General features: G+C 36.5%; 2 protein-coding genes across 3 annotated transcripts; one reads left to right on the top strand and one right to left on the bottom strand.

Annotated features, from left to right (window-relative positions):
- Nucleotides 1-1889: 1889 nt before the first annotated feature.
- On the top strand, nucleotides 1890-14323 carry LIG1 (DNA ligase 1). Of its 2 annotated transcripts, XR_009438318.2 has the most exons (18): nucleotides 1890-2707; nucleotides 3147-3263; nucleotides 5074-5175; nucleotides 5256-5372; nucleotides 6986-7216; nucleotides 7305-7399; nucleotides 8098-8185; nucleotides 8811-8942; nucleotides 11599-11711; nucleotides 12095-12196; nucleotides 12299-12360; nucleotides 12590-12661; nucleotides 12756-12829; nucleotides 12943-12999; nucleotides 13467-13544; nucleotides 13640-13717; nucleotides 13887-14022; nucleotides 14114-14323. XR_009438318.2 is itself a non-coding variant. In XM_059573897.2 (17 exons), exons 1-17 carry the CDS (start codon nucleotides 1943-1945, stop codon nucleotides 13953-13955), a joined length of 2352 nt encoding a protein of 783 aa, XP_059429880.1. In that variant the 5' UTR covers nucleotides 1890-1942; the 3' UTR covers nucleotides 13956-14323. The 2 variants fall into 2 exon arrangements, 1 of the variants encoding a protein (XP_059429880.1); XM_059573897.2 differs by having other exon boundaries at nucleotides 13887-14323.
- A 3376-nt stretch (nucleotides 14324-17699) lies between these two features.
- LOC132164198 (uncharacterized) lies at nucleotides 17700-19387 on the bottom strand. The gene is made up of 2 exons (XM_059574635.2): nucleotides 19069-19387; nucleotides 17700-18921 (listed from the first exon to the last, which is right to left on the bottom strand). Exons 1-2 carry the CDS (start codon nucleotides 19159-19161, stop codon nucleotides 18226-18228), a joined length of 789 nt encoding a protein of 262 aa, XP_059430618.1. The 5' UTR covers nucleotides 19162-19387; the 3' UTR covers nucleotides 17700-18225.
- Between the last annotated feature and the right edge of the window lie 3360 nt (nucleotides 19388-22747).

The raw sequence follows: 22747 nt of genomic DNA, 5'->3' as shown, positions 1-22747 counted from the left end.
TAATTTAAGAGTTTAAAGTGACTTTACCTTCTTCTTCTTTTTTTTTTTTTTTACTAAGATTTTAAGTGTTGTCTGATATATCTTATAGTCACTTGCATGGTTTTGTATCCGAGGCATCAAATCCTTCACGTGCTCTTTAAATTTGTTCGTCATGTATCATATATCGCCAACAATATGAAAGAAAATTACTTTAACGAAATGAAGTATATAATGTGTTAATTGTTGATGGAAGACTAATTCAAAGAACCCTCAACTTGACACGATCTCACCGTAAAACTACACTATATTAAGGGACTCAAGTAATTTTAAATTGTTTAGATTGCTGTAGACCTCGAATTCGACATTGAATATAGAATGGAAGAAAGGGTTTATTATGCTCCCTTTTTTTTTGAATTTCTTCTGGTTGAAATCATTGTAAATAATTTAGTTACTTTTCTTTTTTTTTTTTTTTTTTTTTTATAAAGAAAATTAGGCTGATTCATTATCCAAATTAGTAAAGAAATCACTCGGAATTTGTAAACTTTTGGGATTTGGTAGTTGTCGGTGTTTCAATTTGATTCTTGGTATTTTAAATAGCAACTGTTTTTCACATGTTCTTCATAAAAAATTATTGGCATGAGAATTTGAATTATTCTGTTGCACAAATATCTAATTTGTAATCTTATTCCCAACACCTATAACCTTATATATAGACTACCAATGTAGTCGGTATGTTCCCAAACCTTTCTTGTTTCTTATCACACATCTATCTTTTCCTCGCTGACACACTTGTCAAGCCTCTCTTGCATGTTTTGTTTCTCTCGGTTTCACAATCGACTGTATCAAAAGTTATTAAGTTGGATGAAAATGAAAGGACTAAATTGTTCTTTTTATGTAAAAAGAAAAAGTCTTAAAAATTAAAAGAATTATTAATGCCATCCTTCAATATCTCTATATGTTAATTTTCATTAAAAAAAAAAAAAAAAAGCATGCCTAATGGTTGATTTGGACGAAAAGCCAAATTGATATAAACATTTCAAATAGTAATATTATATACTACAAACGTAGTATTGAGGAAATTCCACATTATATTTTGGATATTATTTTTGTAGAGCGTTGTGCTTAATTTTACTTAATTATTTATAAAGGTCGCTCTATTATATATATATATATCATTTTATTGGTGTCATATTGTAAATCAATTTTTATATGTTTTTTTTTTCTAATAATTAATTTATAGTGTCATATCATATCGTTTATCAATTTCAAAATAAAATACAAACTTACACGTTAGTTGGTATCTTATGAGGCCTTTTATTAAATAAAAATAAGGAAAAAGTTCATATTTCCTTCTCAAACTACTACCTAATTGACATTGTCTCTCCAAACTTTTAACTGAAACAATATTCTCAAAGCTATCAAAAACTGTTAATGTCTATCAAAATTACGAAAATACAATTAATAAAATAATAAAAATAAATTAATTTTTGTTCAAAAAAAAAAAAAAACCAAGGTTTGGAAATTTAAAATTTAAAATTTTTTTACTTTTTTTTTTCAAATGTATTAGAGTATTTTTGTCTTATTGAAAAAATTTAGGGTTATTTTTGTCTTTTCGCTGACCTTAGGGGGAACATTGTTAATTTTATATTAGTTTAGGGGAGATATTGTTCAAATTAAAAGTTTAGAGAGATATTATAGTTTTTTTTTTTTTTTTTAAAATCAGAAACATTATCAATTAAACACTAGTTTATTGGGTAATAATAAAAGACCTCAAATGAAAAAAACATGCAGCGCTTGCTCAAAAGGAGGGAACCTGGGTTCTGGCCCAACTTGTTTTGGGCTAAAAATTAAAATCGTCTGGATATATAAAAAATTCCCGCCACATTTGTGTCCCGTTTCACTCATTTCTCTTCTTTCCAGAACACCCACCCAACCGGCCGTACACTCCTTCTTTCTAGTGTTGATGCTCTCACTTCGTTCATGCTGTTGCCTACGCCATCATACCTCGCTCTCGCTCCCCCTCGTCAAGGCCCTCTCTTTCTCTCGCTTCCCCACCAAACCCTTCTCTCTCTCCCCCTATCTCCACCCCTTCTCTTCCGCCAACCCTAGCTCCGTAGCCATGTCCTCCCGCCCTTCCGCTTTCGACGCCCTCATGTCCGGCGCTCGGGCCGCCGCCAAGAAAAAGCCCCAGCCCCAGTCTTCGTCTCCCGCCAAACGCAAAGCCCCAGATTCTAACAACCCTCCCCTAAACCCTAGCACCCCCAATTCTTTGCCGCCCCAAAACCCCATTTCCTGCGAATCGAGCGTGGTGCCCGAGGAGGCGATTGCCTCGAAGAAGAAGAAGATCCAAGATGTTTGCGCGGAGGATAGGGTTGCGCAATTGAAGAGCAAAATGCCGCAGTTGAAGCTGAAGGCCGGGGATTTCAGTCCGAAATCGGTTGCTTGTTGGGGCGAGGGCGAGCGGATTCCCTTCATTTTTCTCTGTTTGGTTTTTGATATGATTTCGAAGGAGACGGGCCGGATTGTGATTACAGATATAGTGTGTAATATGCTCAGGACTGTGATGCATACCACGCCGGATGATCTCGTGGCGGTTGTTTACCTTTCGGCAAACAGGATCGCGGCTGCGCACGAGGGCTTGGAGCTGGGAATTGGGGACGCTTCCATAATTAAGGCGCTCGCGGAGGCTTGTGGGAGGACCGACGTGCAGGTTAAAAAGCAATACAAGGTACCTGTTTATGTGGGTTTCATATTTATTTATCGCCTTATTTTTGCTGATGAGATATGGTTTGCGTTGTTCTGTTTATCAAGTATCAGAGAAAGTCAAAACCTCTGCTTGGCTTGGTTTGCAGGTTGATAGATTGTACAAATTGAGAGTACAGGCAAATAGCTTGGTGTTTATTTATGTCAAGTCACTCTGGAAATAAATGGAAAGTTTCAAAAGATATGCCTTTGTATGGGTAGATGGTGATATTATTCAACATTAACCCATTGCACTCTATCTCATCTTCCAAATTCCAGTTGGTTTTAAAACTCATCCTAGGAGAAGATCCAATATTTTCTTATTTATCTTGCGAGCCAACACCTTTTTTTGACTTGTACTTTTTGTGACAGTTCCTTTTGTCTTCCATTGTATTTTATACTAGTTTTTTGGGTTCAAATTGCAGGAATTGGGAGACTTGGGTCTTGTTGCAAAAGCAAGCCGTTCATCTCAATCTATGATGCGCAAGCCTGATGCATTAACTGTTACCAAGGTTTTTAATACATTCCGGCTCATTGCTAAGGTGCACTATCTTCTTCTTTGAAAAACTTAATTCATAGGTTTTAGAGTTAGACTCCTGTTCTTTGGCCATGGATTGATTTATCATGAGCGTTGAGGCTGGGAATTCAATTATGTTTACTCAATCTGGTTAATCTTCCACTTTTCAGTACAGTCATAAATCCTTGCGTCAGTTTATACCTTAGTTTGGCTTTCATATTTGTGAAGCATTTGATGCAATGGTGCTCTACCCAATTTATGGTGAAGTGTCGAATACCATGATTCAAGTATTGTTTCAGGAAAGTGGATCATCCTTGATTCAGAAGACTGATTATACTTAGACTCAACCGAACTTAAACTCGAAGGCTATGAGTGTGTTCTTCATAACAAGGCTTCATGCTTTCTCAGTAATTTTTCTTTTCACTACCATTAGGGGTAGCAAAAGCTGATCTCAGCCATTTTTTTTTATTATGAACTAGGTTGTGGTTAAATTTTTTTAACTTATTATATATGAAAGAGTTGTAATAGGGTTTGCACATCAGGACTCGACAGTTCATGAAAATCCTCATTCCGTACACTGTCTTGGATAGGGATTGTTTGAGTGCTTTATTTTCTGGTTCTTTCAGGGCATTTGACTCAAATAAGAGAGTAATTGAAGTGCCCTTTGGTAACCTCACAGGGTAGATTTTCTTTTTGCAGGCTGCACGAAGAATTGGAGTAATGTTGGGTGAATAATTCCTTTAACTAATCAAAAGAAAAAAAAAAAAAAAAAAAAATAGAAACGGTACGTTTCTTTTAGGAATTTTGTAGTCTAGCTAGGTTGTCCTTTGAAAATCTGCCTATCACCTTTTAATTATGTTGATCCTCAACTTCTATTTCAAGTTGTTACTTTTGATTTCTTTATTTGAATTATTCATGTTATTTGACATAGGAAAAATTAAAGTTGTAATTTGGAATACAGCATGTATATTTGTGATGGTTGGTTGACCCACAATCCTAAGGGTTGGGTTAGCAGATTCTCATGCTTGGGATAGTTTTTGTTATATTAGGTACTACCTGTGTGCTGATTGACAGTGCAACTAGATTCAAGCCATTAGTTAAATATACTTTAGTTGTGATATTGGAAGCTCTGATGCTGTATCCTCTCCCCTTCAGTGCTTTTTCGTTTTGGGAGGGGATTTTGCCACCATCCCGCTTAGGTCTGTTGTTTGAAATGTTGAGCCTTTTGTTGTGGGTGTCTTGTCCACCAAAAAAAAGACATTTTTGCCCATGGAAACTTCCCCAGGGTTTTACTTTTGGTTAGTGGCTGAATTTGGAGAAAGGAAAATATTGTCCTTGTTTGATAATGCTTTTTAGAGAGTGCATTTTACTTTTTAGTTGAAAAAGTGTTATGATGTGACATAAATGTGAAAATAGTTTTGAGTTTTTTGTGAGTCTTTTGTATTTGAAGTTGTTTGTTAATGCGTGGGCTTTTTTGGTAGAAAGAAAGAAGCAATGGCAAAAGGCATTGCCAAATGAGGCCAGTGGTTTTCTGAAGTTTTTGACCCATGTTATGACTTACTCATCCAAAAACAGCATGAAATTTTTGGTTTGTTTTGATTATGCTTCCAAACTAATTTATAACCGACAAGAGTCTTTATACATACTGTACTATTTGTACCTAAGAAAACATGTATCTTTTTTGTTGAATAGGGATTCACCCTGTGCAATGTAATCTAGAAGCAGCATTTTCTGTTTGGCCAATGTGCAGGACATCAATATTTGGGAGAAGATTGAGAACCTTGTAGTGGGATTAAATTTTGTAATTAACTTGGTATTATTTTGAATGTTGATAGGAATCTGGGAAGGATAGTCAAGAGAAGAAAAAAAACCATATCAAGGGACTGCTTGTTGCTGCCACCGACTGTGAACCACTATATCTAATTCGTCTAATTCAGGTTGGGAATCAAACATGTATTAGATATCGGCTTGTTGGCTCCTTTGGTCTATTGTAAGCTTTCTATTATTTGTTTTGCAGACAAAGTTGCGTATTGGATTAGCGGAGCAGACCCTATTAGCTGCATTGGGTCAAGCTGCTGTATATACTGAAGAACATTCTACACCACCTCCAAACATCCAGTCTCCTCTAGAAGAGGTTAGTTTCTGTTCTTTAGATCAGAAAACATGCTGTGGAATGTCAAGTACTTTGATAGAATGGAAAGCCAGCTATTGATTTGTTTACCCAAGCATGTTCTAGAAATGGGATCACCTTGTAGGCATAACACTTCCACTATGTAAAGGAGTTTGAAGGGAGAGGAGAGGATAAGGGAAGGAGGGGGAATGGTAATCCCTTGCTTTGTTTGGATGTTTTAATAAATAATGAGAAGGAAGAGAAGAGTAGGCACTTCTTCCCTTGTTTGATTGCATGGTGGGAACTAGAGAAAAGATCAGGTACCATGTAAATTGACAATAGAGTAAGATATAAGGGCTTGTGTAGACATAGTTGGAATATTAATAAATTATCAGGGTATAAAAGGAAGTGCAAAAAAATTCATTAAATTGATGTCTTCTCTCTTCAAGTTCTCTCAATTCGAGGGAATTGAAAAAGGTGGCTTTGAGGGGGTATGGTACCCCTCCAAATCCCTTCAAATCCTCTTCTCACCAAAAATTACATACAAATAGGGGGAAGGGTAGCCCCCCTGCCCCTTTTCCTGTCCTATCTTTCCTCCAAACACACCGTTAAGTTTGGACTGTCCTTTAATATTTCTCATGGTTTTTGTGATGTAAAATGTGAGGGGGTCTGGTGCCCCTCCAAATCCCTTCAAATCCTCTTCTCACCAAAAATTACATCCAAATAGGAGGAAGGGTAGCCCCCCACCCTGTTTCTTGTCCTATCTCTCCTCCAAACACACCATTACGTTTGGACTGTCCTTTCATATTTCTCATGGTTTTTGTGATGTTAAATGTGATTCTACCACTTTAATGATTCTGTATTTCATAGCAGTGTCCGATTTTTCAGGGGATTGGGGTTGGTGGTAGGTCTTAGCATTGGCTTCCATGCCCTCACATTTCTATGTGGAAAGTATGCATATTGGTTTGATATGGAGTATAGAAATAACTCCTATAACAAATACAAATATTTGTACGAAGTACTCATATAGTATGCATTCTTGTTTAAGGTGGAAAAAAAATTAGAGATAATATCTTATCAAAAAGAGAGTAGCACGCCATATTTTGTTAGTGTCGAGGGAAATATGCCGATACTTAATAAAGAGCTTAGGATGGTTCCTGGTGGATATTCCATCAAGTGTATGGTAGAGAATTCTTTTCATGATGTGAGAAAGTGGGCTGGTAAAGGTCAGACATCTCACAAGTTCTAGAAGAAGAAAACAGAATCTTGTCTGGATCTTGGGGGCAACAGGCCAACACCTTTTGTGGTGAACTGACGTGTTGTCATGTGAAGCTCATTGTATACTCCTTGGTATGAGTTTCTGACCTATGTCCTATTACCTTTTAGCTCTTTGATTCTGGCCTTCTATTAGATGCTAGAGTTAGGGGGTTTTATAGCAGATATAACCTTTTTTTTTCCCTTTCCATTGTTGTGGTTTGATTTAGTTTCTGACCTACAGCTGAGTTGATAATTACTTATAAGTGCTCTTAGGGGCCCTTGTAATTGTGTTTGAGTTATTTTTCCAATTTATTTGAACTTGCACAAATGTTATTTTGCTTGAGCATTTATTAAGCTTTTTATAATTGCACTTGCATCAGGCTGCAAAGATTGTTAAACGAGTGTACTCTGTACTTCCTGTCTATGATAAAATTGTTCCTGCCCTTCTCAGTGGTGGTGTTTGGAATCTTCCACAGTCATGTAGCTTTACACTCGGTGTCCCAGTTGGACCTATGTTAGCAAAGCCAACTAAGGGGGTATCTGAGATTGTAAATAAATTCCAGGATATGGAATTTACCTGTGAATACAAGTATGATGGAGAACGTGCCCAGGTGATACTACCTAGTCAAACAACAAACTGAAATTTTGTGCTGTTAATGTTATATATATCCACGTGCTAAGTTAACTTGTTTGGCACAGATACATTACATGGACAATAATTCAGTTGAGATATACAGTCGAAATGCTGAACGAAACACTGAAAAGTTCCCTGATGTTGTCATTGCAGTTTCAAGGTAGATTTGTATTATTGTCAGCGTTTCCTGTCTGTTATATTGAATGTATCTGGAGCAATCTCTATAGAATGTCAACTTAATGAATGAGTTAAGCATATCTCTGTTTGCCAAGGGAATTTCATGCGTGGTTACCAATAGAATGTCAAAGCACTTTGGGTTTTCTTTGTGCTAGCACTTTATTGGTATTGGAGTTCTTTTTTCTCATTGCTATGTCACATGCTGGCCTTAGGTATAAAATTCGTATTGGCAGTCAATTAATGTGGTAAGAGTTATTAGTGGTGTCCAATTGTTTGTTCAGGTTGTTTGTAGGAGTTTTATGGGCTAAAAGCACTAAATGGGGTGTACTTTTGCAATGCCCGGTCTGTTTTTGTCTTTTTGCTTAATGACACTCCTATACTTCTTCAGTTTGTGCTGATTTTCTAACAATATTTATAGCTTCTAGTTGCACTGGTGCAGAATTGCAAACACAGTTCGGATTGAACTTAGTTAACTTATTTTTGAAGTGTGGTAATCTATGTTTGATTTTTAACTATTTTAAAGACTAAAGAAGCTTGTCTGATTTCTGAAAAGATTAAAACTTTCTGAGAGCTTTCTATTTTGTATTTGCCAGTTTTGCATTTTAAGATGGTACAATAGCCGATTACTAGACCGTTTGTCATCATCCTTAGCTATTGCTAATGCTTACTGTCAGTATGTAGGTTGAAGAAGTCACCTGTTAAATCATTTGTGCTGGATTGTGAACTTGTTGCTTATGACCGTGAAAAAAAAAAAATTCTGCCATTCCAGGTAAAGCATCTTCACATTTAGTTGAGGTATATCATTCTATGTATATGCAATTATTCTGCATTAATCAGGAATGCAGTTTCTATATCAATCAGGGTTCAAAAGGAAAACAAATACTTCAAACCATCAAAATTCTCTGCTTATAATTTTGCTACCTCTAGTTAGGTATTTTCTTTTGTATATTGCCTATGTACTTAGGGGTGCCTTGCGCTTTTACTAATATTTGTCAATTACTTATCCACAAAAAAAAAAGTGTCTCTGCTTAAAATAAATAGAATGGCTACAGAGGAGTTTGAGAGGAAACTTTAGGATCTCAATTTTTAGTTTAAATAGCCCACAAAAAGTGGGACCGTTGAATTAAGGAGAATTTAATATATCTTTGTCAAGGCAGCAATGCATTGAAACTATTTTGGACATGGTCTTTAATTTGCTTTTATTTTATTACATATTGGATAAGATATATGACATTTCACTCGTTCATTAGTTCCCCAATTTGAAGATCACTTTTGATTAATTTGTATTCTTTGTTTAGAGAAAATATCTATTGGTTGACCCATGGCTCGAAGTAGTTTGCAATAGGGTTGTGGAGCTGAGCAAATGTAATTCTTATGAATGAATATAATGGCAGATCCTCAGCACTCGAGCTCGCAAAAATGTTGCTCTGGGTGATATAAAGGTTGATGTTTGCATATTTGCTTTTGATATGCTGTATCTTAATGGTGAACCACTTCTTCAGGAAGAACTTAAAGTTCGTAGGAAGGTATGATTCTTTTTATCTTTTTTGCTTAGTCCATGCTCAAGTTTCCTTGTGTTTTTTAAACTACTACTTAATAGTTGTATCTTTGTTGTTGTTCATCCTGATGTCGGTTGTGGTACTTTTTCTGGTGACAGTTTTTGGTTGCAAGGGGAAATATGTGCTAGTCTTTCTTCATGAATAACCAATTCATCATGCTGACTGTATAGCCTAGATGTCTTAATTGTTTATTTACACATGACAAGTAAAACTTATATGATGTTGTAATTTGCATGAACGGTTTAGACAGAAAAAGTGGAGGCATGTTACTCTTGTTATTCTTCTTGTTGTTACTAGCCTACTACACATCTTATTATATGGGTTTAAAGAAATATTACAATGACCTAAATACCCACAAACCCTAATGACTTTCTAACACTCCCTTCAAGTTGGAGCATATATGTTATATAAGCCCAGTTTGGAAGAAACAAGCAAACGAAAAACCACCGCAAAACACTAAGGCCGGTCAAATCTCGCCACAAAACACAAGAGTCAATTAGATCTCACCGCAAAACACCAAGGTCGGTAGAATCTTGCTAGAAAACACCAATAACCGGTCGGAATCCACTGCAAAACCCCAATGCCGGTCGGATCTCAACAACCAACAACGGAGAACCAAGAGTTGATCAGATCTCACTGCAAAACATCAAGGCTGGTCGGATATCCTCGCAAAAACCAAGGCTAGTAGAATCTTGCTGGAAAACAACAAGAACCGGTTGGAAACCACTTCCAAGCACCAAGGCTGGTCGGATCTCGACAACAAACGATGATCACGTTTCCTGTGATCAACCAACAACAATGACAACTTGAACAAGAACTACTGCCCTTGAGCAACAAACTCGATGGTAGGTCCATGTAACCCAAACCAACACGAGCCGAGCTAAAACACCACTGAACCGGCAAGGAAATGCATGGAACATGACAAAACACCGCTGAACTAGTCTAAAAACACATTGAACCGGTTAGAAAACACACTGAACTAGACTTGAAATGCATTGAACCTGATTAAGTCCCACTGAACCGATTCTAAAAGATGCTGAACCGGGAAGGACAGGGGCTGAACTGTCTGAAAAACAACATAACTGGTCGGAACCAGAAAATAATCAAGGGAAATTGGCTTGAACCGGAAAACAACAAGGACACCGGTCTGAACCGGATTAGAAACATTAAACCAAGATAATCCTTATCCTGGTTTGAGCATAATTTATCAAGCTATTAAGCTATTTGGGCATCTTTGAGCGAGGAAAGCTCTGCTATCAACTTTATGAGAATTATTAAACTCCTTAGGCACCTCCCCTCGGACCAATGCCTCCACATTGGCCAAACAACCACCACTCCACAGTCACCTTCCCCATGTACACAACTTGGAAAACCTCTCTACTTCTCTCGACAAAATCCAACATAGAACAACTATGACAGAAAGCTTGAAGGCCTTGGCTTTGGCTTATAACCAGCTCAAAAACCCATCATTGAAACCTACAATAAGCCAGATCAATGGAAAATACCAGACTAGAGAACTGAGATGAAACAAGCTCACACACGCGGATCTGTTGGCCTTGGCTTTGGCTTATAACCAGCTCAAAAACCCATCATTGAAACCCACAATAAACCAGATCAATGGAAAATACCAGACTAGAGAACCGAGATGAAACAAGCTCACACACGCTAATGGGGATCTGTTGATCCGCGAACTGTGACACTGGTGTGCCAGACTAATCCAGGGTTTCCAGCACTCATAATGTGGAGAATGAGAAGTTTAAAGTTGCGTGCCAATAACACTGCCTTCTTTTACTTCTTTCATTAATGGTTGTCCAGATAAATGGTTGCACTATGAGGATCTATGTTGCTTGGACTCTTCAATTTTGCCATTATATCTATTTTACACAACATCACACAGGTTATGGGATGTTTGTCTAACTTTGTCTAAGACAGATACTTCTCTTGTGACCTAAAGCGAAGCTTTCCTTATAAAGAAAAGAGAAGTTTCCCCATCTTTCCCAAATCCTTCACTAAATATAAATTTCACAGTGATGTTTATTGCTTGATATGCATATGATGTGTCCTCCTGCCAATATCTAAAGTTTTGGGAAAGTCCACGTATTTTAAGTTTCTGGAAATAGGGGAGTCAGAAGTCTAGGTATGTACGTACACCCAACACCTGTACCTGAGTCTGAGCAACATAGATGAGGATCTTAATAGTGATCTAATTAATCTGCTGAACAACTTAAAGAATCAATTATGTTCAACAAGGCTATTGAGTTGTAATGTTGGCATTGATGTTTGAGGAGAGACTGGAGTCTGAAAGTTACCTGCGCATTTTTATGGAGTTTTGGAGGAGGATGCCCTGGTGGCATGTATAATTCTATCAAATTGTTATATAAATATGATCTTTTAATTATTAGAAGGTGATCCTTTGGCTAAACTTATCAAATTCAGGTTTGCCATATTCTAGCAAGGAGATCTGATTTTCAAAAATAAAGTTGACAGCACTAAATCTTCTGCATAGCTCTGAGCATGTCTAATTTTTATATGTTACTTTTCCCCGAAGTCTGGATTTTGTGTTGTGCATTTGAGGCAGACAATAGTAATATAATCCTATCTGTGGGCCTGTCACTTTGTGCAGCACCTTTACGACTCTTTTGACGAAGAAAGTGGATTTCTCCAGTTTGCAACTGCAATAACATCAAATGATCTCGAGGAAATACAGAAATTTCTTGACACCTCTGTCGATTCAAGGTACTCAGTCATGATTTGGGTGGGCAAGTAGATCGAGATGAACTTGATATATCATTAGATAATATTATTCAAGTATGTTGATGTGTTCATGTTGCCATTGAATCACATCAATTAAGCAACTCGAGTACATTTCACTAATGATCACCCACCCGAATACATAGACATAACTTGCTTGCTTTAATGGGTTGAATTTTTCTTACTCCCAGGATGTTTTATATAAGCATGCACACACATTTCCTTTGCCCATTTTGTCTTCCTTCTCATTTTTTTTCCTTTATTTTATGTATTTTAGATAAATAATAATAATAATAATAATAATAATAATAATAAAAAAGAAAAAAAAATTGAGCTTTTTAAAATTATTAATTAATCTTAGTTTGCAGTTGTGAGGGTTTAATTATCAAAACACTGACTAGAGATGCTACATACGAGCCTTCCAAGCGGTCACTGAACTGGCTAAAATTGAAGAAAGATTACATGGATAGGTAAGGGTAAAATTTCATGAAGAAAGTTTACATATCAGCTTCCTATCCTGCTTCTTATTATAACTTCTGAATATCTTTTTATTTATTGCCTGTGATCTGCAGTATTGGGGACTCACTAGATCTGGTACCTATTGCTGCTTTCCACGGCCGTGGGAAGCGTACAGGTAACTACGAAAAAAAGAAGCTTCTTTCAGTGAAGTTATACTTGCAAATGCAACTTTTTTTTTTTGGGCTTTATTAGTAAAAAGACAATGGGTCTTACTGTCAATTACATTTGATTTTTCTTTCTGTTTGATGTATGAGTTATGCTATCTTTCTTGTCCTTTTCAATTGGTGCCTTAATCTTAATTTCAAGCCTCAGTTTGTTGATGGTGATATAGTGTTTCTCCCTAGGTGTCTATGGTGCCTTTCTCCTTGCTTGTTATGACAGCAATAATGAAGAATTTCAAAGCATTTGTAAAATAGGTGAGCGAATACCTGGTTTGCTGCTGGTTACAGACTTTTGAGTCTTTTAACCCAATGTTCATTTGCTCAAATATTTTGATGTGATGATGGGTAGGCACTGGATTTTCTGAAACAATGCTTGAAGAACGTTCTGCCAGTCTCCGTTCTAAAGTGATTCCTAAACCAAAGGTCTGTGGTTCTCTATTTTCTTCTGATGTCGCCACTAAAGAATTGTGTATACTTAGGGTTCCTGGTATAATTCTATATCGTACTCCTAAGTTTTAGCATTCTTCTCCATGCAGCCCTACTTTCGGTATGCAGATTCAATTAATCCAGATGTATGGTTTGAACCCACTGAGGTAACAATTTGATCTTTTTGTTCATTGTGACCTTTCCTTTTACTGCTGTTTATGTGCTTTTGTTTCCCATATCATATTCGTAAATTGCAAATTGTGCTTCTCGAGTCCAATGTCATTTTTTCTGAAGTCGGATTTTCTTGTGATTTCATATGGAACTTTCTTTCCCTGAACAGTACAAAGATTTTATGACCTTTCTCTTGGCCTTTTCCCCCCTTTCTTTACAAATATTGGAAACATTGGGGATGTATACACGGCTACATGCAAATTGTTTTCTTTTCCTTTCTCTGTATGTGTAATAATTTTCTGGAATAGAGTATTTTATCCACACTGAACAGTTTGCTACAGTATTTTTGCCCAAATACCTGTTTCAATTGAAAACAACAGTTTGGAGTTCAATTATTGTTGAAAACAATGAATGTAGTAGACATACAAAAGTTTTTCATGCATCGGTGTGTAATTGTTTCCAGGTTTGGGAGGTGAAAGCTGCGGACTTGACTATTAGCCCTGTTTATCGTGCTGCAATTGGCATAGTGGATCGTGATAAGGTTGATTGGATTTGTTTGATTTTGAGATGATCCTTAATAAATGCAATGTAATAAGCTGCTTTTCCTTCATCTAATTTTCATGTGTTTTTGAAAAGGGCATTTCTCTCCGATTTCCACGTCTGGTTCGTGTCCGGGAAGATAAGACTCCAGAGCAGTCGTCCTCATCCGAGATGGTGATGAAAAATTTTCATTATCTGATAATTAGATTATATGTTTACAGAATAAACATGGAAAAAGAGGGAAACAAAAATAAAGGAAATTCTGAATTATTAATGCTCCAATTATTAGTTTGAACCCTAATTTTTTTTTTTTTTGTTCTAATAATTTATTTCTTATTTATAGGTGGCTGAGATGTATAATGCTCAAAAGCACAATCATCCGAACGATCAAGGTGATAATGAAGATGATTGAGGATTTGTGGAGATGTTTTTTGGTGTAAAAGGTCAGCTGCTTTGTCAGTTGCAACTTGCAACCCCATGTGAGTGATATTTGAATGTGAATTTTTGGCATCTAATTGATTAGTGCCTAATCAACATATTTGGACACGTGGCACATTTAATGTGGTGTAGGATCCATAGTAGAGGAGTTATGACATCATCCACAACAAAAACTCTCATTTGGATTTCCTATGGAATCCTTATAAAACAAAATTTTTCTCTACCTGCAGTGACAGAATTAATGGCCTGTCATCATGTAGAGTTTTTCCTGTATCTGCTGTAACACAATCACAATTTGTGCATAAAATTTCAGACATTACCACCGTTTGGTATTTTCCTTCACATTTCTGTAGACTCTGCTTTTAAACTGATAATAGTTACAGTAAGTCATGAGTCTCTACCTGCAGTGACAGAATTAATGGCCTGTCATCATGTAGAGTTTTTCCTGTATCTGCTGTAACACAATCACAATTTGCGCATAAAATTTCAGACATTACCACCGTTTGGTATTTTCCTTCACATTTCTATAGACTCTGCTTTTAAACTGATAATAGTTACAGTAAGTCATGAGCAGACATGTTGGGGTACACCATATTTTACGCGCATAAAGTGAAGCCAATGATATGTTTCTATTATCTATCTTTATCTTTTTAAACTTGATTTGATTTAGCGTAGAATCTAAATCATTTACAGTTGGAGCATTTAGTGGGGTTGGTCTTAGTTGAGTTGTTGCTTCTCCGCATTTGTACCACCATTGCCAGCTCTTTGTTCTTTGAACAGAACAAGGAACGAGTCAAAAGAATGTTTGGTCTAGAAACTAGTGTCACGTTTTAGACAGCCTTTCTGGCTGGCATTTAGATGGAAGTTGTGTAGATTTGTCAAACTCCCAAGCACTTAGGCAGGTACATGTACATATCAGTGCTAATGATGATGCATAGAGGTGGAAGGTCTTGTCTATTTCTCTAGAGTTGTGGTCTTGGGTCAAGAGCTCACATCCGACCCCAGAAAAAACTTATTCCCCGTACTGTGCCGTGTGGACTACACAACACGCTTCTCACATTGGTTTTTGGGTTTTCGGCCTAACATTCCTAGCGGCTTTTGTGGTACAACCGGAGTCCTTGGGGTATTGGGATAGAGACCCTCTTCCTCTAATGGAATAATTTTACTCTTCACACTTATTTTTCATGCAAGCGATTTACATGGCAGACATGTTTTTAGAGAAAAAAAAAAAGTTGTATTGCGGCGATTATCACCACCGTTTGTTGATGTCTGTAATTTACTCCCTATAATTCAAGACCAGAAGAGTAACAAATCAAGACCAATAAAAGAAAACCCAAGCGAACTGAATATGACATACCAAAAATTGCTTCAATTCACACAAAAAAACATGAACCAATCAAACAATATCAAAATTTCCGGGAAAATCTAAACGATTCCGAGACCCAAATAAAACACATCTCTCATTACAAATTTAGAATTCAATTCTCTTTCACTCTTATAAAAAGCTATCTTTACAGTTTCTCAAGCTGCCGTTTTTCTTTTCCAATTATTTTCTTTTTCTTATTTCTTTTTTGAGCTTTCCCACTGATACGCTTATGATTTTAGGTCAACAAGGCGGTGCCAACAATTCAGCTTTCTCCACGTTCTCACTTTCTAGGCAAACATTTCTGTGTATCCTAACACCATATCTGCCAATCGGATTTCAATATTCCCTCAGATGGAGGGGTGGTTGTAACTTGTAAGCGGCAATGAGAATGATTGCATCAGGTGGCTATAAGCGGTGTGAGGCGGAGGGGCGGAGTTGGAAGGAGAGAGAGAAGCTGATCAGGGGTGACAATAGGGTTTTTTTTTTTTTTTTTTTTTTTTTTTTTAATTTTAAAACAAATTTGTTTTTGATTTTAAATGACATGGTATGTTCATGACTGCAATCAAAAGTGTAATGCTCAATACCACATTTTAATCTTACAACTATTTTACAATGTTGATGGATCAATTCCTGTTTAAAAAAGCACAAAAAAAAAACAAAAGGATAAAAAAAAAAAAAAGTGGTATAAAAATATTATGAGAGCTCACTATGGTATTTATAGTATCTAGTATATAGTATTTAGTTTTAATATTTTTACATATTTATATATTTTTATTAAGGGTGACACGTGTCATTATATAATTGGATTTCGCAATGTTACACTAATGGATTCCATCAAGATTTTGAATGGAAATTGATAATAAAGATTTATTTGTTATTTTTGCATACCACAATGACCCCTTAGAAGTTAGAACACAGTTTGCATTTTTTTTCAAAAATAAAAAATAAAAATCAAGGGTTAGTTGGGACTGTTACATCAGCATTGTGAGATAAAAATGTAGTATACAAGATATTGCAAGGATTTTTTTTTTTTTTTTTGAAAGTACAACACAGAAGAACAACAAAGAATCGTTGGGCAACCCAACAATATGCCTCAAAACAACTAGAGTAAACATAAGTTAAAAGGGAATGCATCAAATGAATGATTTGGATTCTTGGTACAAACACTAAGAAAAGAGGGTACAAGCAGTTAGACAAGATGCAGTCATGAATATGCACATCTAGAGACCCTCAACTTTATCCAAACCCCTAAAGCAAGGGACGCAGGATAGGGGCATGACCCTTCAAACCTATCCAGATACTAGTAGGGAAACAACAATAACAAAAACAAAGGGACGCAGGATAGGGGCTTGACCCTTCAAACCTATCCAGATATTAGTAGGGAAACAACAATAACAAGAACAAAAATACATAGGAAAAAACATAAATAAATCAGCAGACCCAAAAAATAGAAGCACCAACCGTGGAGATGGCGAGGACGCGGGGAGGAGTGGACTGAGGACGGAATATTTAACTTAGAAAAAGCCAAATCTGAAATCCAAGGCAAATTCGAAGGGATGAGGCATTGTGGCCGAGTAGAGGAGGCGGCAAGGCGAAGGTGGAAAGGCTGAGGCTACGATTTTGTGAGGAAGACAAATCCTTTCAGATAGATTGCCAAAGGCGAGAAATAGAGTGTCAAAAGAGGTGGAGAGGTTTAGAAGGGAGGGGGGAAGAGGAAGAAGGAAGTACATGGTAAGGGGGAGGAGGATGGAAGCCAGAGAAAGTCTAATATCTTGGAGAGGAAACCTCCTTTTTGTTGCTCTCTTTTATGGCTTGGCTAATTTATGTTCTTCTTTTGTGATATTTTTGCTTACTTTTTTGTGTCCATTGTGTCTGTGTGACTGCGAGTTCTTTTCCAATATGAAAATTCATCAACCGAAGTACCGAACATGTTATCTGTTAAAGAAAATTATGCTTGGGTTTTCTTGCCGCACATGGTTCAACTTTGTGCTTGGATCTGAATAGCAACTAAAAATACTATGATTTGGATGGTTTAAGGCCCTATGAATTTAAGAAATGTTACACGAAAACCCTTTTTACAGTTTTAAGTGCTTACCAAAAAAAAAAAAAAAGAATATGAAATTAAAAAACATTGTAGCAAAATGCGGATGTGTTAACGGCAGCATTAAAAAGCGCACTTAGAAATACAGAAAAGAGAGAGTTGGTAAAACATTTTCCAAAGAATTTTGCACAAGTAGACGGGGTACTAGTTTGTGAAGGGAGCAAGGGGAATTGGAGCATATCAGCCTTCATTTGCTTTGTCAATAGAGTTAGGGAAGAGGGAAATTGGTTTCCAGAAAGATGAGATTAGAAATGAATAATCAATACTTCCATTAATATAATCATACATCACAACAGTAGTAGATCTTGATTCTGATTTGTGGGATCCACTGATCCCGACAAGCAGGGCTCCAAAGACCTTCTTGGTTGTTGGCCACACCAATCCCAACCCTCCCTACCCTAACAACTCCACACCCATCATCTTAATGTTTGATGTAATTCCTTTCTCTTCTTGCAGTCACACACATGCGCATACACCCACACACATTGAGCTACTACCAAAGTTAACAGTTTACATCACACAACAGTTTCAGAGAAATCAAACCCCATCAAATCATGGGCAAAACTAAAAATTTTGAAGAAAAAAGAGAGAAAAATCTCCCCACCCAAAACGGGCAGAAAGCAGCCTAGGCCCTAGAGCAAGCTCTTTTTCTTCTCCAATGAGTTAAAAAACTTGGGATGGCTTCTTTTCTAGAACAACCTCTGTACAACTGCTAGCCTATACTAGTATTAAATTCCAAGCATAATGAAAATATGGGGAGTACTCTGAAATGGTAAGTCATTGGAGAACAAGCCTTTGGTATTTGGTCTCTGTAGGAGAATCAGAGCCTTCACAAAGAACCCTTTTTCTATTGATGCCACAGTTGATGGGGGTGCTACAACCAATAATGTCTTGCCGGAGTAGTTGTGGTGGTGGTGGTGGTGGTGAAGGAATGGTGACAGGTGGAATCTCAAAGGATTCGAGTGGTGGTGGTGGATGTCTCCACTGGGGAAGTGGTCCGGCCAGAAGGAGAGTCTGGAGAAGTGGACCGGCTTGCATCACTGCCTGCAAAAGCTTACCTTTTTCAGGCAATGGCTTCTCAGGGACTAGCTCTGGCGGTGGAGGAGGCAATTGGGGTGTTGGAATGGGCTCAACAATCGGAGATGAAACAATGCTCTCCTCACAATCTGACGATGAGAAGCCATTGTTGGAGTCAATTCCTCTTCTGGGTTCATCTTCAATGCTGGAAATTCCTGAAAGAGGACCCGTTTGCTGCTGCTGCTGCTGTTGTTGTTGTTGAAGTAGGATCTTCTCAAGGAGGAGCCTTTGACATTTCTCTTGCGCTTCATCTCTTTCTCTCATGGCTTTGCTAAGCAGATCTTTGAGATTAAGTACTTGATCATCCCTCTTCCTAAGCTCCTCTTGAACCGCCAATCTCGTTTGCTCAAGCTCCAAAGAAGTGTACAGAAGGGAACTTCTCAGCTCATCCATACTCTGTATCATCAAAACAGACAACACCCACGAATAAATTACCTCTCAAATGGCATTGTAAAACAGAAAAAACAAGAAAACCCCATTAAAATCCAGACAATTAATTCATCAAAACATCATAATAAAGAATAAAGAAGAAACCTTTTTTACCTTTCCTTGGAAGTAGTAAGCCCCCCAGCTAAGAAGAGGACTGCGTTGGTTGTCCATGTTCCTATGATTTGACTGAGGAATTGAAACAAGCATATGGGGGGGGTGTTTGAGAGAGGGAGGGAGGGAGGTGGGGGTTTTTGAGTGGCTCTTTCTGTTCTTATAACAAGTACTTGTTGTCACTGTTCTTGCTTGCTCTCTTGCTTTTTCTCACTCAGGGGAGGAGGGTTGGACAAAAGCGCAAAATGCCAAAAGCCTAGTAAACCGATTCCTATATCCTATCCCCCTCTCTCTCTCTCTCTCCCCATCTCTCTTTTTTTTACCGAGAGTCTTATATGCACAAACAAGCGCGGGGAATCGTATATCGGCGATAAAAGCGGGAGTAAGCAACCAGTTTCTTTATGTCTCACCTTTACCCTATAGAGATACTCTTAGTCTTAGCTTTTTCTTTTCTTACCAATTCATCCTACTATCGTTCTCTCCAACTTAACTCACAGTTTCATATATATATATATATATATATAAACAAAGTTTTCTCTCAAATTAGGGGTTGAAGAAATTTCTTTCAACCTAATATTTAAAAATGATATATGTCTATTTTTTTTAATAACATGTGAGATGTATATGAATTTTTAATAAAATTTATTTGTGTGTGTTTAATGGTCTTTGTAAATTGCAGAAAATATAATGAGACTTTGGCCCATTTTCTACTTCTTCTTCTTCTCCCTTTTTTTGGTTTTTTTTCCTTTATCATTTATTAGTTCTAATTTTCAGTCAATACGGCGTTGTCATTTCACTTTCATAAGAGGACTGATGATTATTGATTTTTTTTTTTTTTAATTTCATTTTTCTTTTCTAGCTATAGTTTTTGAGACTTTTTTTGTTGTGATGCGACATGTTGGGATATATAGTTTCTTTCTGATCCAAGAAGAACGGACCAGTTTGACAAACCTTCACTAGGAGTTGGATCGATGTGTTGTTTAAATGGTTTGGATTACAAACTGTGAAACAGAGAAAGGGTTAGGGATTCTCAGTCGGAGTTAAAGACCCTCTGATGTTTAAGTTAGCATGGTGTTCATTTTAAATGGAAAGAAATAAGTGTTTTGGATGCATTTTTGCATACCTCTATTTAGTTCCTTCTTTTGCATGTTTTTAGTCATAGTGCATCGAGCGAGGTAGATCTTCATATCTCGCAAATTGAGATTAGGATATTGAGTGACTAAATGCCATGTGTCGATAATAGGATGTTTCATGTACTCTGTGTGTGTAGGCTGAGAGGGGCTCGGGACTAAATTGCTCTGATGTAACGCATGCTTTTTTTTGACATTTGGTGGCTTGAGAGATGGTGAGTTAAATATGTTGGGCCTCTACTTGCTGGTACTTCGACTAATGAGATCGAGTTATTGATCTAAGAAGTGGAGTGAAGGTCTAGCCCCATGATCCGCCACAATTGTTTGATCGGTAACCTAGTAGGGAGAGCTTTGGAAATCTCATAAATCATAAAACTCAGATCAGCTGAAAGGTTGACTCAGAATCTCAATCACTGGGAAAGACCTGGACTCGTTTTTAAAGTATTGATGTGACCCTTATTGCATCCAAGTACAGTCGCATAACGTGTGTGGAGTGGCAATGCCTTGAATTGTCCTAACTATGCAAATTGTTCAAAGATACACATTAACCGTAGGTCCAATTAGGAACATGACATATAATGTCGTGCTAGCCGACTCACTAAAAGTTCTATCCATACTCTCAAGTGATTAGATTTAGATGCAATTTCCGATCGGTAATCACAATCAGGCCTGCCCAATGGGCTCTCGATGCACTGATAATAATGAGATGGGCGTGCATATCAAGCCCAATCCCCCAACACAACATAAATATGAAGTTTGCTTTTAAATATTTTGCATTTTGGTTGTTTGCTAATACTTTTGTTTATTTTTTTAATTTTGCTAAAAAAAAAAATGAAAAAATGAAAAATTATCCTAAACAACATTGTCAAATGAGCCCACGTTCTCTAATCACAAGACTTATGAGCACTTTATATCTTGTCCAATCAAAATGATTTCTAGCACAAGGGAAGTTCTCCTTCATATAGGAACCCAACATACCGTATTGGTCATGGCAGCAGGGTCAACCAAGTAATTTACGGGGCTATTTGTGTGTGTGGTTTTTTTTTTTTTTTTTTTTTACCTCTTCCTTTTTCTTTTTTCAAGTTTTTTCTTGTTCCTAGCTTGTATGGCAGCATCCTCGCATCTTCTGAAAGTCTTAATATGTACATATGATATTAGGCTTGCCTTTTTCTTTTTTATTTATTATATATTGAGATGTAAAACAGCAGTTTCCAGCATAAGATGATTTGATCGACCAAGCAAAGTTTTCTTATAATTCGTTGATTTTTCTCACACGTGGGCTGCCTTTCCCAATAAATCCAAATAAGGTTTTCTTGTTTAATTTTCCTCTCTGCAATTGATTCAATTTGAACGACTCCCTTTGATTTTTTTCTTCCTCTATTATTTGATTCTTCCTTCTTCTACCATTTGCCATCATCCCAACGTGTAATCACTACATACGTAATGCAATTTAATACACTCGTATATGACTGTCTGTAATATAACTATCTCTAAGGAGTAGTTCAATCGACTGAAGATCACGTCTCATTAAGCGGAAGTCACTAGTTCGAATTCTTCTTCCTCCTTCTTGTACAGACATGTCAAAAAAACAAAAAAAAAAAAATTATTATCACGTCATATAAGTTAAATAATAGTCGTGTAGCAATTACTATCTGCTAAATAACATACTTCTAATTATAATATGCCGAGAACTGCGACTTGGAAGTACCAAATTTTAGCCTATAGCTAAGAAGTTTTGAATTTTATGCAGCTATTCTACCGCCTAGCTAGAGCTGCCGAATGCTAATTCCTTGCCCAATAATCTTGTAAACGAGAGGGCTATGTATGAACTTTCCTTAGAATGATGTGGAAGATAATGGCTTAGTTTTAATTAATTAATTAAATAAATAAATAAAAAGTCGTTGATTTATCAAATATTATAATATGAAGTCGTGTCAAAATAATATGGACCTAATATTAGGTAGACTCCTTTAACTTTTACTTAGAATTTCGAGAGAATTTTTGTTTTCTTAGCTTAAAAAATTGAATCATCTTACTTTTACCCGTCGTCTCGTGTTTCATGTATTTTTCTTCCCTCCGTTGAATAATCCCTCAACTTTACAACCAATCAATCTTCTCCATCTCCAGCTTAAGAGGTGAAAGATTCTTTTGTAAAAAATATAACCATTTTTTTTTTTTTACTTTTACTTTTCACACTTACATTAATGATAAGAACAAGTATATATTTTTTTATTATTATTAATAGTTTATTAGGCCATATACCCAGCCCCACTAAAAAAATAATATATCTACTTTTTTATATTTAAAATCTCTAAAATGGACTTTTTTTCAAATATTGTTAATCATTAAATTATATATATTATTTATTCAATGGACATGGGACTAATTACTACACGAGATTGACTAATTAATGTACGAGATTACTTTTTTTTTTCTTTCTCTAGAATTATAAACCATCTCACTCAAATAGTAAATATAAGGCCAAAGTTCAAATTTAGAACAGCATTTGGATTATATTAATATCATGATAATCTTAGAAAAGTAGCATAGAA

The sequence above is a fragment of the Corylus avellana genome, chromosome 8 (assembly GCF_965113065.1).
Source record: "Corylus avellana chromosome 8, dhCorAvel1.hap1.2, whole genome shotgun sequence".
Lineage (NCBI taxonomy): Eukaryota > Viridiplantae > Streptophyta > Magnoliopsida > Fagales > Betulaceae > Corylus > Corylus avellana.
The sequence above is the reverse complement of the archived record's forward strand: the minus strand, read 5'-3'. Positions and strand labels throughout refer to the sequence as shown.

Bases quoted from the DNA above. Each gene is read 5' to 3' on its own strand.
- LIG1 (XM_059573897.2), top strand. From the start codon at position 1,943: ATGCTCTCACTTCGTTCATGCTGTTGCCTACGCCATCATACCTCGCTC. The intron at 2,708-3,146 runs GTACCTGTTTAT...TTCAAATTGCAG, and splicing joins AGGTTAAAAAGCAATACAAG to GAATTGGGAGACTTGGGTCT. The intron at 13,545-13,639 runs GTTGATTGGATT...GTTTTTGAAAAG, and splicing joins GCATAGTGGATCGTGATAAG to GGCATTTCTCTCCGATTTCC.
- LOC132164198 (XM_059574635.2), bottom strand. From the start codon at position 19,161: ATGCTTGTTTCAATTCCTCAGTCAAATCATAGGAACATGGACAACCAA. The intron at 18,922-19,068 runs GTAAAAAAGGTT...TTGATGATACAG, and splicing joins CTTACTACTTCCAAGGAAAG to AGTATGGATGAGCTGAGAAG.